Genomic DNA, 11,797 nt, shown 5'->3' on the forward strand with positions numbered 1-11,797 from the left:
ACGTGCGACACTACATGTATGACACCCTTCTAATTTTCGTATTTGCCACTATTGAGTCCTCTGTATAAATGTAGCTCGAACTCGCCAACCACACCCATCGCCGGCTCTCCAACATTCCCCAACATATAATGTCGGTATAGATTTGACAACCTTGTAATTAATCGACAACTTCATAATGTATTGTTTGAAGGAAAACACACAGTCCGCCTTGTTCTCGAACCGTTGCCCAACGAATAACTACTCGAACTGTGAATTTATCGTCAATCTATGAGCAGCTACTATATCGGCGTACTCAGGAAACTCGGATGCATGCGCTGCAACTGGATCTACGTTCAACATGTCACCCCCAGGTTCATTACGTAAAATAATGCCACGACTTGGGTTACTGAATGAAGGGTTGTGAACATCTTCAACCTCTTCTGGGCCTTCATCATCAATGTCGTCCGGAACCTCATCAACATCGGGGTCACTAAAATCTTCAATGTCTTGATCAGAATTTTCACCATTATTGGTCATTTCTCTGACATTTGCCTCTGTGCTTATTATCACCTCTGGATGTATTTGTAAACGGGGACCGGAGGTAGGGTTGTTATACGAACTCCCACCATAATTAGAATTTTTGGGCATCTGTGATGTCCCTTCACATTCTAATTGGTCTATCCATCCAACATTAAGATCAAAGTCAAATTCGTGATGTTGACTTATTAGACTAACATTCTCAACAGGCTCTAAGTCTACAAACTCGGCAAATAATTCAATTGGTTGGGGGTTCTCACTCCCAGTCGCCCACCATATTTCCATCATAGTGCCTAAGTCGTCATAATCTAACAGCTGCATCTCACAAAATTTGAACGGATCTGTAGAGACTGGAAACTTGTAAAATAATTTGAACATCGCCCTTCCACAGCGGATAGCTATTTTCGCACTGATCTTCCTTTTCATTTCTGCTAGCTCCACATTTTTTTTGAAAAGCAAACCTACTCTTTGCCGACCTTGAAATACACAACCAACATCACTTTCTTTAATTTCACCATCAAAAATAACATGCACCAAAAACACCTCATTATTCATCTTGAATAGATTTTTTTAACTCTCCTAGTGAACACAATAATTTCACCATCCTATATATGGTAGAGAACCGAGAGGTGGAGCCATAAAGAATGGCTCCACCAAAATAAAATATTAAATATTAAATTATTGTATTAAAAAATTAAAAAAGTACACTATAAAGTGATAGAGCCATTCTAAATGGCTCCACCAAATAAAATATTAATTCTTACAATTTTAAATTTAATTTAAAAAACGTTTGAATATCTTTAAAATTAATTTTAAAATTAATAATTTATAAAATTATATTTAAAATTTAAAATATATTTAAAATATATATTTAAAAATTATAAAACAAATAATAAATTTGAAAGGTCATATCTTTAAAAATAATATATTTTAAATAATTTAAAAATCATAATTATAAAAATTATAAAACAAATTAAAATATACATTTAAAATATTATAAAACTAATAATAAATTTGAAAGGTCATATCTTTAAAATATTTAAATGTTTTATATTATTAAAATATATTTAATATTTAAAAATAATATTTAATTTTTTAAAAAATTAAAAATAATATTTAAAATTTAGAAAATAATTTCAAATATATATTTAAAATTTTAAAATATATATTATAAAACATTTCAAATATGCATTTCAAGTTTTTAAAATTAATAATAAAAATAAAATAAAATAAAATAAATAAAGATAAAGACAAAAATAAAAAATGTCAGAGAAATGACAAAAGTTAAAAAAAAAGTAAAAAAAAAAATAGAAGCAGGGTGTTCTGGCGCCATTTAAATTGGCTCCACTAGAAATTAGAAAATTATTTTAAAGTCCTCATTTTTCAGAATTTTTAAATTATGATTTTTAATTATTTTTAAAGATATTTAAACTTTTTAAAAGAATTTTATAAAAAATTATTTAAAATTTTAAATGGTTAAATATTATTAAAAATATATTTAATATTTAAAATAATATTTAAAATTAAAAAATAATTTCAAAATATATATTTAAAATTTATAAGAAATAATTTCAAATATATATATTTAAAATTTAAAATATATTTTTGAAATTATGTTATTTTGTTTAAAAATATTTTTAAAATATATTTAAAATTTAAAATTTAGAAAAATTAATTTCAAAAATATATTTTAAAATTTATAAGACATAATTAAAAAATAATATTCAAAATTTTAAAAATAATTTAAACATAATATTTAAAATTTTAAAAATATATATTATAAAACATTTCAAATATACATTTCAAATTTTTAAAATTAATAACAATAAATAAATAAAATAAATAAACAAAATAAAATAAGAAAAAAATATAAAACTTAAAAAAAGAAAAAAAATTAAAGAAAAAGACAAAAGTTGATAAAAAGTAAAAAAATAAAATAAAAGAAGGGTATCAGGTCCGGCACTCTGTGGTGCCATTTAAGTTGGCTCCACCTGAAAATGGAAAATTGTTTTGAAGTCCTCCATTTTTTCAGAACTTGCAATATTTCTATGATATTTATACAGTTGGCGCTATTTTACATGACTCTACCAAAAAATTAATTTTTTATGCTCCCTGCTGATGTGGCAAGTTGGTGACACCATATAATTTGGCTCCACAAACTTTTACTCATTTTGGTGTTTAATTAAAAAGATGAGTCATTTTGGTACTTAATTAAATTATTTGGGTTATTTAAATAAAAAAGCCGTTAATGGCTGATTCCGAATATCTGATAAGAAAATGAACATAAATATGTGATTGTGAGGCGACATTAGGAATGTGGGGAATAAGATGCCATTCTCTGCAGTTTGTTTCCTGATAAGTCAGAGTGTTGTCAATTGAATTTGGAATTTGAGGAATCTGATAAAGTTGTCTTCTCTACTGTCGGCTTTCGAACTGTTCATCTTACTGGTTAATATCTGCCTACTTCCCTTATTCATCATAATGATGAATTGTATCTTTTTTTTGGATTTTTTATGTTTTGAATTTACTTCATGTTCTCTGTGGCGTAGGACTTCTTTTCTACTGTTTACATTAACTATGTTGGTTAGGGAATCATATGGGGAAGATAATGCAGAAACAAAAACAGAAAGATCGGATAAAAGCGAAGAAAGTGAGTATGGCGGTAGTTTTATTGACGATGATGATCCGGAATTCGTCTCATCTTCTCAAGAATTTTCTGGCGAAGGAAGGCGTAAGAAGAAATACCAGATCAGTGAATCTGAAAATGAGGGAAGTTCTCAGCAAATGGATTTCACTAGTGGTATTGCTGCTACTGTGGAAGTATTGGACAGTGAACTTGAAGTTACATTGCCCATCTCCTCACTATCTGCATCGAAGAGTGGAAAAGCTGATGTGAAGGAAATAGCTAGAAAAAAATAGATAATCATAATGACAATGAGATTGAAGATGATGCTACCATGTTAGAAGGGACTAATGCTGTGAGAGGTGTTGAGCTTGAATGGTATGATTGTTCTATGGCTTTAATAGAAGCAGATAAATCTATCAAATGATATTGAAATTTGATGCAATATCTAAAAGTAACTATATTATGAAGGCGAGCCATGGGTGCCAACTATCATCTGTTAAAGATATGGTTGTTTGCTTCATAGGATTGTGTTTATGACTTTTTGTTAATTCTTACTGGCTTGCAGTAAATCAGGGAATAGGCATGGAGAAAAACAAAAGCATCAGCTTCGTGAAGAGCTCTGGCAAAGGAGGAAAGATCACCGGGACCTGATCGTCGCTTGATTGAAAAGGCTTGTCTACTTAGTTGTAAGCTTTACAAGCAAATTGCCTTGTAAGTAAAGACTACTTGCTGGCTTCCAGTGAAGTGGGTACTGAAGATGGAGCTAAGTTAAAGAGGAAAAGAAAAGAACATTTTGAAGACAATGTTACCAAAGAGGATGAAGTCCAGAAAAGTGGTTCAAATTTGAACACTGTGACCGAGGATGTAGCAGTGGAGGATAAGGAAACTCAAAACCAAGATAATCACAAGTAGGTGTTTATCCTTAGACTGATACATATATCTTTGATGCCTGAGTTGGCTTTGCTAGCAAATGACATTGTTTTCTTTCTTAAAATCCTTCTAGGAGGAGGGAAATAAGAGAAAGTGTAAGGACAAAGAAGGGGATGCTATGAAGATGGAACCACCTAGCTTACCAGCCAATGAAAAGAAGATAACTGTTGTGGAAATGGATGCCAAGGATGCTAATGATAAGGAAATTCAGCTGTCAAATGGATTTTATCATTGAAGAGTTAGAAATGGGGAAACCAGATGGGAAAATAGCTTCTCTCGGTAGAAAGGTTCTGATATATTCTTGTAGGGTATTTTTGTTCTATCATGCTACTTGTGTTAATTTTTATTCTAATTTCGGTACTCAGTGGTAATGATTTATTTAATTCGGATTTAAGGTTGATTTGATTATGATTATGATTATTTACTAATATTATTAAATTTAATATTTTTATAATAACTTTTGTCAAATACGAGTTCGAGATTAAACGAAAATTATGCATTAAGCAATTTGAATGAATGGAAGATGATTGATTAATGGATACATAGATGATTTAATTGTTGATTGGTGTGGAATAATCTGCCATTTGCGAATAGAATTTTCTTTTCTTAAAAAAAAAAACATCAGTTTCAAAATTTGTAGTTTACGTTTCATATTGAAGCTCGAGTCTTGTCGGCATTAATAAAAAAAAAATCGTATAATTACTTAAACAATGTAATTAAAATAAATGATAGTTTGAGGCAATCAAATCGACATCACTGTTCAGGCTGAGGCAACGGAAAGATCCAAAGATATTTAGAGAAGAAATAGAGACCGTTTAAATGCGATATTGTATTTTTATTAATAAATAAAAAAACAAAAAATAATTAATTAATCAGTGGAATTCAAGAAGATAAAGATTGAGTGGAGGTGGGAAAGATATTTAGAAAAAAAAAAAAAAACTTAAAAAGAATTTAATATAGGACTAATATTATATAGCTATTTACGAGCTACGTGGCGCATCGAATGAAAATAAAATAAATTCCTGACATTTATGCGTCTAAAGTACGCGCTGATTCCTCCATCAATCACCGTTTATCATCTACAGATACGATAATCATTCAAGTTACCAAGCTTTAAAACGAAGGTTCTAAAGTTATTATAATAGATTCGTGTACAGGTAATTCCTATCTAAAATAAAATAAAAATATATTCCGCATTTCTCGTTACGATAAATTCACCTGAACCTTCAAACCAAAACCGCTCAATTCAATTCAATTTAACTCAGCTCAGCTCAGCTCAACTCAACTCAACTCAACTCACTTCACTTAACTCTTTTCTGCTGCGGTGGCGATGGGGGCGGCGATGTTGTCGGAGTTGGCGACGGAGATCGTGGTGCCAGTGTGCGCCGTGATTGGAATAGCTTTCTCGTTGGTGCAGTGGGTGATGGTGTCGCGCGTGAAGCTTACCTCCGAGCGCCATGCGTCCTCGGCGAATAGTAGCAAGAATGGTTACGGTGATTACTTGATTGAGGAAGAGGAAGGAATCAATGACCATAGCGTTGTCACCAAGTGCGCTGATATTCAAAACGCTATCTCTGAAGGTTAGATCTAAGATTTTTTTGTTTTTCTTTTCTTTAATCTTTTTTTGAAGAACTCTTTTCTTTAATCTTTCGCGTTATATTTTCAGTGGCAAGAATTTTCAAGAACCGTTATACCATTGATATTCACAAGTTTAGAACGTAGTAATAAGCGATTTAGTTAACATGGAAATTAAAATTTAGTTATTTTAATGCTCAACTTCGTTATTTTGTTAAAATTTTAAGTATGTAGTTTTGTTAAAGTTTAACTTTACGAGGAGGTAATCAACGGTTTAATTTAAAATTTTTAATTTAGATTATTTTTGTTGCAATTAAATTATAGAATTTGTGATGAAGCTCAAACAGCGAGTTTTTAAAGGTAAGTATTTGTTTAATTATTTTCATCTTAAATGACTTGGGTTGAATTTTGAATTCTTTGCGCACCATCAAGGAAACTATCAGTAATAAAAATCGAATTCTTTTATAAAATAAAAATTTATAAAATATATTTGATCTAGTTTTTAGTTTAGGGGAATGGAATTGGGTGCTTAGTAGCATTGGTTAAGGTTATATTACTGTACTAATGTATAATTACTAAAAAAGTAATGTATAATAAATCATTTTTAATTCAATAAAACAATATATTAAATACAAAATAATCTTTCATAAAATAGTAATATAATAATTAGATCAATTTTTTATCAGTTGGTTCAATATATATATCTTCCCGACTAGACAGGCCACCAATTCCCAGTTCATAGAGTCTTCCATTTACATTTAATTTAGTTTTAATTAATCTTTTTTTTAATTGGATATAAGATTGATTCTTTTTAGTGTTCGGTATGGAGTTATAACTGGGACAGGCTTTATCTTTGATGTTACTGTAAGTTATTATACGTTGTCTTATGCAAATAAAGGTCATTTGCCCTCCATGGATGTTAGAATTATTAGCCTCCCTTGCACATGTGCTGCACGTGGCCTGTTTTCCTTATCTTCCTTTTCTTGAAAGTTTCTTTGGTATGCTGACAATGGAAGATTTAACTTTCCAGTGGGATCAAGAAAATTAGCTTGGGGTTAACAAATTATTATCTCACGTCTCACTTTTTTTAATATACATGAAGGAATATGTGTCATCGATGATTTCACTTTTGAAGTTATAACAATTTTCATTAAAGTTGTATATGATAATTTTCTTTTTAAAGTAATAATAATAATTGAGAATATAATATCAGCATAGAGTATTCTTGGAGCCTTTTAAATAATTGATACTTATTCCTTGCTCCAACTTTTGTAAACAAAAAGATAATAATTTAATAAAGATATATTCTGTTTTATTGCTTTGGAAGCTGTTTAAGGTTTGGAAGCTTGTCTTATGAACTTGTTATGCAGCTTTTATTCTGTAAGGGTTAAATACTTTCAGTTCCGTATTTGAGATTTTCCAAATGTTTTAGCACCAGTAACTAAATAATTTGATAATAGAAATGAAAATTTATTATTGACACTAATACATTTCAATACGACAATTACAATAACAAAGATAATATATTGATAATCTAGGAGTTATATATTAATTGATAATTATGATTATAATATATTATTTAATAATAACGTAACTATTTATTTCAAAATAATTGAAGTTGAGAAATGCTTATGTATCTACATGATGATGCTTTTGTTACCTTTCTTTTTTGTGAAAAAGATTTCAATATCATGAACTATTTGGGAGATGCATTATTGAACTTTCTAGTACTAAAGAGTAAAATCCTAAGCCTTGTTGCTCTGGTCTTGGTTTCATGCACAAGTCAGTTCTTCAATTCGTGGTGATGCATTATCCTGCATTTGTGCTCATTGTGAGATTTGGTCTCTTGTATGATTCTTGATCATCTCTCAGTTAACCTGTGGATGTATCGGTGTAACAGGTGCAACATCCTTTCTTTTTACTGAATATCAGTATGTTGGCATCTTCATGATTGCTTTCGCTATCCTGATTTTCCTCTTCCTGGGCTCTGTCGAGGGCTTCAGCATGAAGAGCCAGCCTTGCACCTATGATAAGGAGAAGATGTGCAAACCAGCTCTTGCGACTGCTATCTTCAGTACTGTATCCTTCTTGCTTGGTGCCATCACTTCAGTTCTTTCTGGATTCCTTGGAATGAAAATTGCTACCTATGCCAATGCAAGAACAACCTTGGAAGCAAGAAAAGGCGTCGGAAAGGCTTTTATTGTTGCGTTTAGATCTGGTGCAGTAATGGGTTTTCTTCTTGCAGCAAATGGTTTATTGGTACTTTACATTGCCATCAATCTATTCAAGCTGTACTATGGTGATGACTGGGAAGGCCTTTTTGAGGCTATTACTGGTTATGGTCTTGGTGGATCCTCTATGGCACTCTTTGGAAGAGTTGGTGGTGGTATCTATACAAAGGCTGCTGATGTTGGTGCTGATCTCGTAGGAAAGGTTGAAAGGAACATTCCAGAAGATGACCCAAGAAACCCAGCTGTAAGCCTAGTTAATTTTTTTGGAAAATAGTTATTTGATCATCTTTCTGCAAGTAATTATTTTCTCGCATAGAACCCTTAAATGATATAAATCTTTTTTATTAATCAGGTCATTGCTGATAATGTTGGTGATAATGTCGGGGACATTGCTGGAATGGGGTCTGATCTATTTGGCTCATATGCTGAATCTTCCTGTGCTGCTCTTGTTGTAGCTTCTATATCCTCCTTTGGAATAAACCATGACTTCACGGGCATGTTGTATCCTCTGCTCATTAGTTCTGTTGGTATTCTTGTCTGTTTGATCACAACCCTATTTGCTACCGATTTGTTCGAAATCAAGGTTGTCAAGGAAATTGAACCAGCTTTGAAGAAGCAGCTCATCATCTCCACTATTCTTATGACAGTAGGAATTGCAATTGTTACTTGGATTGGTGTGCCATCTTCCTTCACCATTTACAATTTTGGGGTTCAGAAAGTTGTTAAGAATTGGTAAGTTTACATGGTTCTTATAGATAACATTCATGTTGTAAAAGTAGCATTCCTCGAATTTCCTGATGGATGCATACTATAACACAGGCATGCTCCTAATTTTGTGAGATTAGGAAAGATTAACTTACTATTATCTTTTGGTGAGTTACCAGTTGATATTGGGCTAATTAGTTTCTTAAAATCAGCATAGTTTGAGAAAATTGACTTGGTATGGTTGTACCCTAATAACATGAATATTATAATGAACTTCAGAAAAGATCTGAAGCAGAAGTTTGCATGTGTTATATCTTTGCTTAGCATCCTATTTCTCATGTAGTTGCTTTCCTCATGCTTGTAAAGTGATTTTGATTTGCAGGCAACTATTTTTGTGCGTGGGTGTTGGTCTCTGGGCTGGACTTATTATTGGTTTTGTTACCGAGTACTACACCAGCAATGCTTACAGGTATGGGAATAGTGCTTTGACTAATTATCTATAGTGGTATTCATGTTTTTGCATCTTAATTGATCATTTCCTGTATTTGCAGCCCTGTGCAGGATGTTGCTGACTCTTGCAGGACGGGAGCAGCAACCAATGTTATATTTGGCCTTGCTTTAGGATACAAATCTGTGATCATCCCAATTTTTGCCATAGCAATCAGTATTTTTGTTAGTTTTAGCTTTGCTGCTATGTATGGGATTGCAGTTGCTGCCCTTGGAATGTTAAGCACCATTGCAACTGGGTTGGCTATCGATGCTTATGGTCCCATCAGTGACAATGCTGGAGGTATTGCTGAGATGGCTGGTATGAGCCATCGCATTCGTGAGAGAACTGATGCTCTTGATGCTGCTGGAAACACCACTGCTGCCATTGGAAAGGTACTGCATTTAATTATCTTTCCCAGGGGCTGTTGTTACGAAAGTGATTTTAACTTCAAAGGCAGTTCACTTAAATTTTAGTATAACATAAATGGAATTACCGTGTTTGATGAACTATCCTTATATGTTTCCAGGGATTTGCCATTGGGTCAGCGGCGTTGGTGTCTTTGGCTCTATTTGGTGCCTTTGTGAGCCGTGCTGCTATCACGACCGTAGATGTCTTGACCCCAAAAGTTTTCATTGGTTTAATAGTTGGAGCCATGCTTCCTTACTGGTTCTCTGCAATGACCATGAAGAGTGTGGGAAGTGCTGCTTTAAAGATGGTTGAGGAGGTTCGCAGACAGTTCAACACCATTCCCGGTCTCATGGAGGGTCATGCCAAGCCCGATTATGCTACCTGTGTCAAAATCTCAACTGATGCCTCTATCAAGGAGATGATCCCTCCTGGTGCCCTTGTTATGCTTACTCCCCTCATTGTTGGAACTTTCTTTGGTGTTGAGACTCTTTCTGGTGTCCTTGCTGGGGCTCTTGTTTCCGGTGTTCAGGTAGCAAATTCACGGTTTATTTTCCTTTGGTGTATTTATGAATGGTCACTATGCAATCTATAAGAAAAATTTTGTAAGTTACTATTGAAAGCTTGACTGATTTTGGTTCGAAAGTAGGTCCATTTTAAAATCATTAATAATAGTTAATTGACTTCGTACTTTTGACAGATTGCAATATCTGCATCCAATACTGGTGGGGCATGGGACAATGCCAAGAAGTACATTGAGGTAAATGACCTTTCCCTGAACTTCTTTATGGGCTTCAACACTTTCTTTGCGCCAATTGATTTATATCATGTTCATTGCCAGGCCGGTGCGTCCGAGCATGCAATGACCCTCGGTCCAAAAGGATCCGATCCTCACAAGGCAGCTGTCATCGGTGACACTGTTGGAGACCCTCTCAAGGATACGTCCGGCCCATCACTAAACATTCTTATCAAGCTTATGGCAGTCGAGTCACTTGTGTTTGCTCCCTTCTTCGCCACACACGGTGGTCTACTCTTCAAGATCTTTTAGGGAATGGATGGCTGGAAATGCACCGTGGAAGGCTGGTTAGCATCTCTGTTTAAATAGTGCTGTTTCCATTCAGTCATTACTTTTAGTTTCTTGCATGATTGTATCCATCCACAGTGTTATGGGGTCTTTTTTTAGTTTTGCATAGTTGCTACTGATGATAACTGAGATGGGTTAGGATTGGACCTGGCACTTCGTATCCTGTTTGTGTAATTGTTTTTTGTTAGAGTCGTAATTTTTGATAGGTTAATAAATTGTAGCATAGATTTTGACATGCTTGTGTTTTTCTTCCCCTCATATTGTGTAATTGTTTCGCGTTTGATATTGCGGAGTCTCTTTAGGGGTATGGATGAAAATGGGAGCTTAAGGATGAGCTTAATTTGATTAATGGCTAATTTGATGATAACTAATGTCTTGTTATTTTTAAATGGTTTAATATATAATATAATAATTGAGTTTGACATTTTTTTCTAATATGGTACCTGTATTTCATAAAAGTTGGTATATTTTGGTGTTTGAAGGCAACATTGTTTAACTTTTAATGCTAAATTTAGGTTTTAGAATTGATTGGATGAAAATCCATAATTAAACTAATTATATTAGTAGATAGTTTTCATCAAATTAACCTATAACTTGAATTAAACCAAGGCGTAACTAGCGGGTTGACAAGGGTCGGTCCTTTTTTCATTCATTTAGGTCTTTTAAAATTTTTAAAATTTTAAATTAATAAAGGTAAAATTTTACTTTGTTCTCCTAAAAATGATAAAATTTTGATTTAATCTTTTAAAAATGATAAAGATATATACTATTAAAATGGTGAAATTGTATTTTTACTATTGTAAAAATTCTAATTTAATTTCGGTCTCCTAGAAAATTTTTTGCTTGTTTGGATAGTATTTGACTAATTAAGCGTAAAATCAAACAAATTACCATTTAACATTAAATTTATTTTATTAATAAAATCATGAAATATTAAATTTTAATCAAATCAAACCTAAACTTAAATATTAAAAATTAGAATCGTTACTTTTGTTAAAATATATATTTTTGTTAAGTGTAGATATTAAAGTAAATAAAATGAAACAAGTATTGCATTAGAAAACATCAAAACATATATTTTAAGAAACTAAAACATTGTTGGCAATATAATTAGATTTCAAGTTTTAGAGTATATAAATAAAAGATTATATATACACATATGGAAACATTTTTCAAAGTAAAATAAAAGAAAAACAAGAGACTTTAATATGATAAACTTAATTTGGACTATAATT

General features: G+C 32.2%; 1 protein-coding gene across 1 annotated transcript; it reads left to right on the plus strand.

The window, feature by feature from the left end:
* Positions 1 to 5,286: 5,286 nt before the first annotated feature.
* Positions 5,287 to 10,795, plus strand: LOC105799109 (pyrophosphate-energized vacuolar membrane proton pump). The gene is made up of 8 exons (XM_012629490.2): positions 5,287 to 5,652; positions 7,548 to 8,122; positions 8,231 to 8,610; positions 8,966 to 9,052; positions 9,135 to 9,465; positions 9,600 to 10,010; positions 10,179 to 10,238; positions 10,320 to 10,795. Exons 1-8 carry the CDS (start codon positions 5,403 to 5,405, stop codon positions 10,524 to 10,526), a joined length of 2,301 nt encoding a protein of 766 aa, XP_012484944.1. The 5' UTR covers positions 5,287 to 5,402; the 3' UTR covers positions 10,527 to 10,795.
* The last annotated feature ends 1,002 nt before the right edge of the window (positions 10,796 to 11,797 follow it).

The sequence above is a fragment of the Gossypium raimondii genome, chromosome 9, assembly GCF_025698545.1.
Source record: "Gossypium raimondii isolate GPD5lz chromosome 9, ASM2569854v1, whole genome shotgun sequence".
Taxonomy (NCBI): domain Eukaryota; kingdom Viridiplantae; phylum Streptophyta; class Magnoliopsida; order Malvales; family Malvaceae; genus Gossypium; species Gossypium raimondii.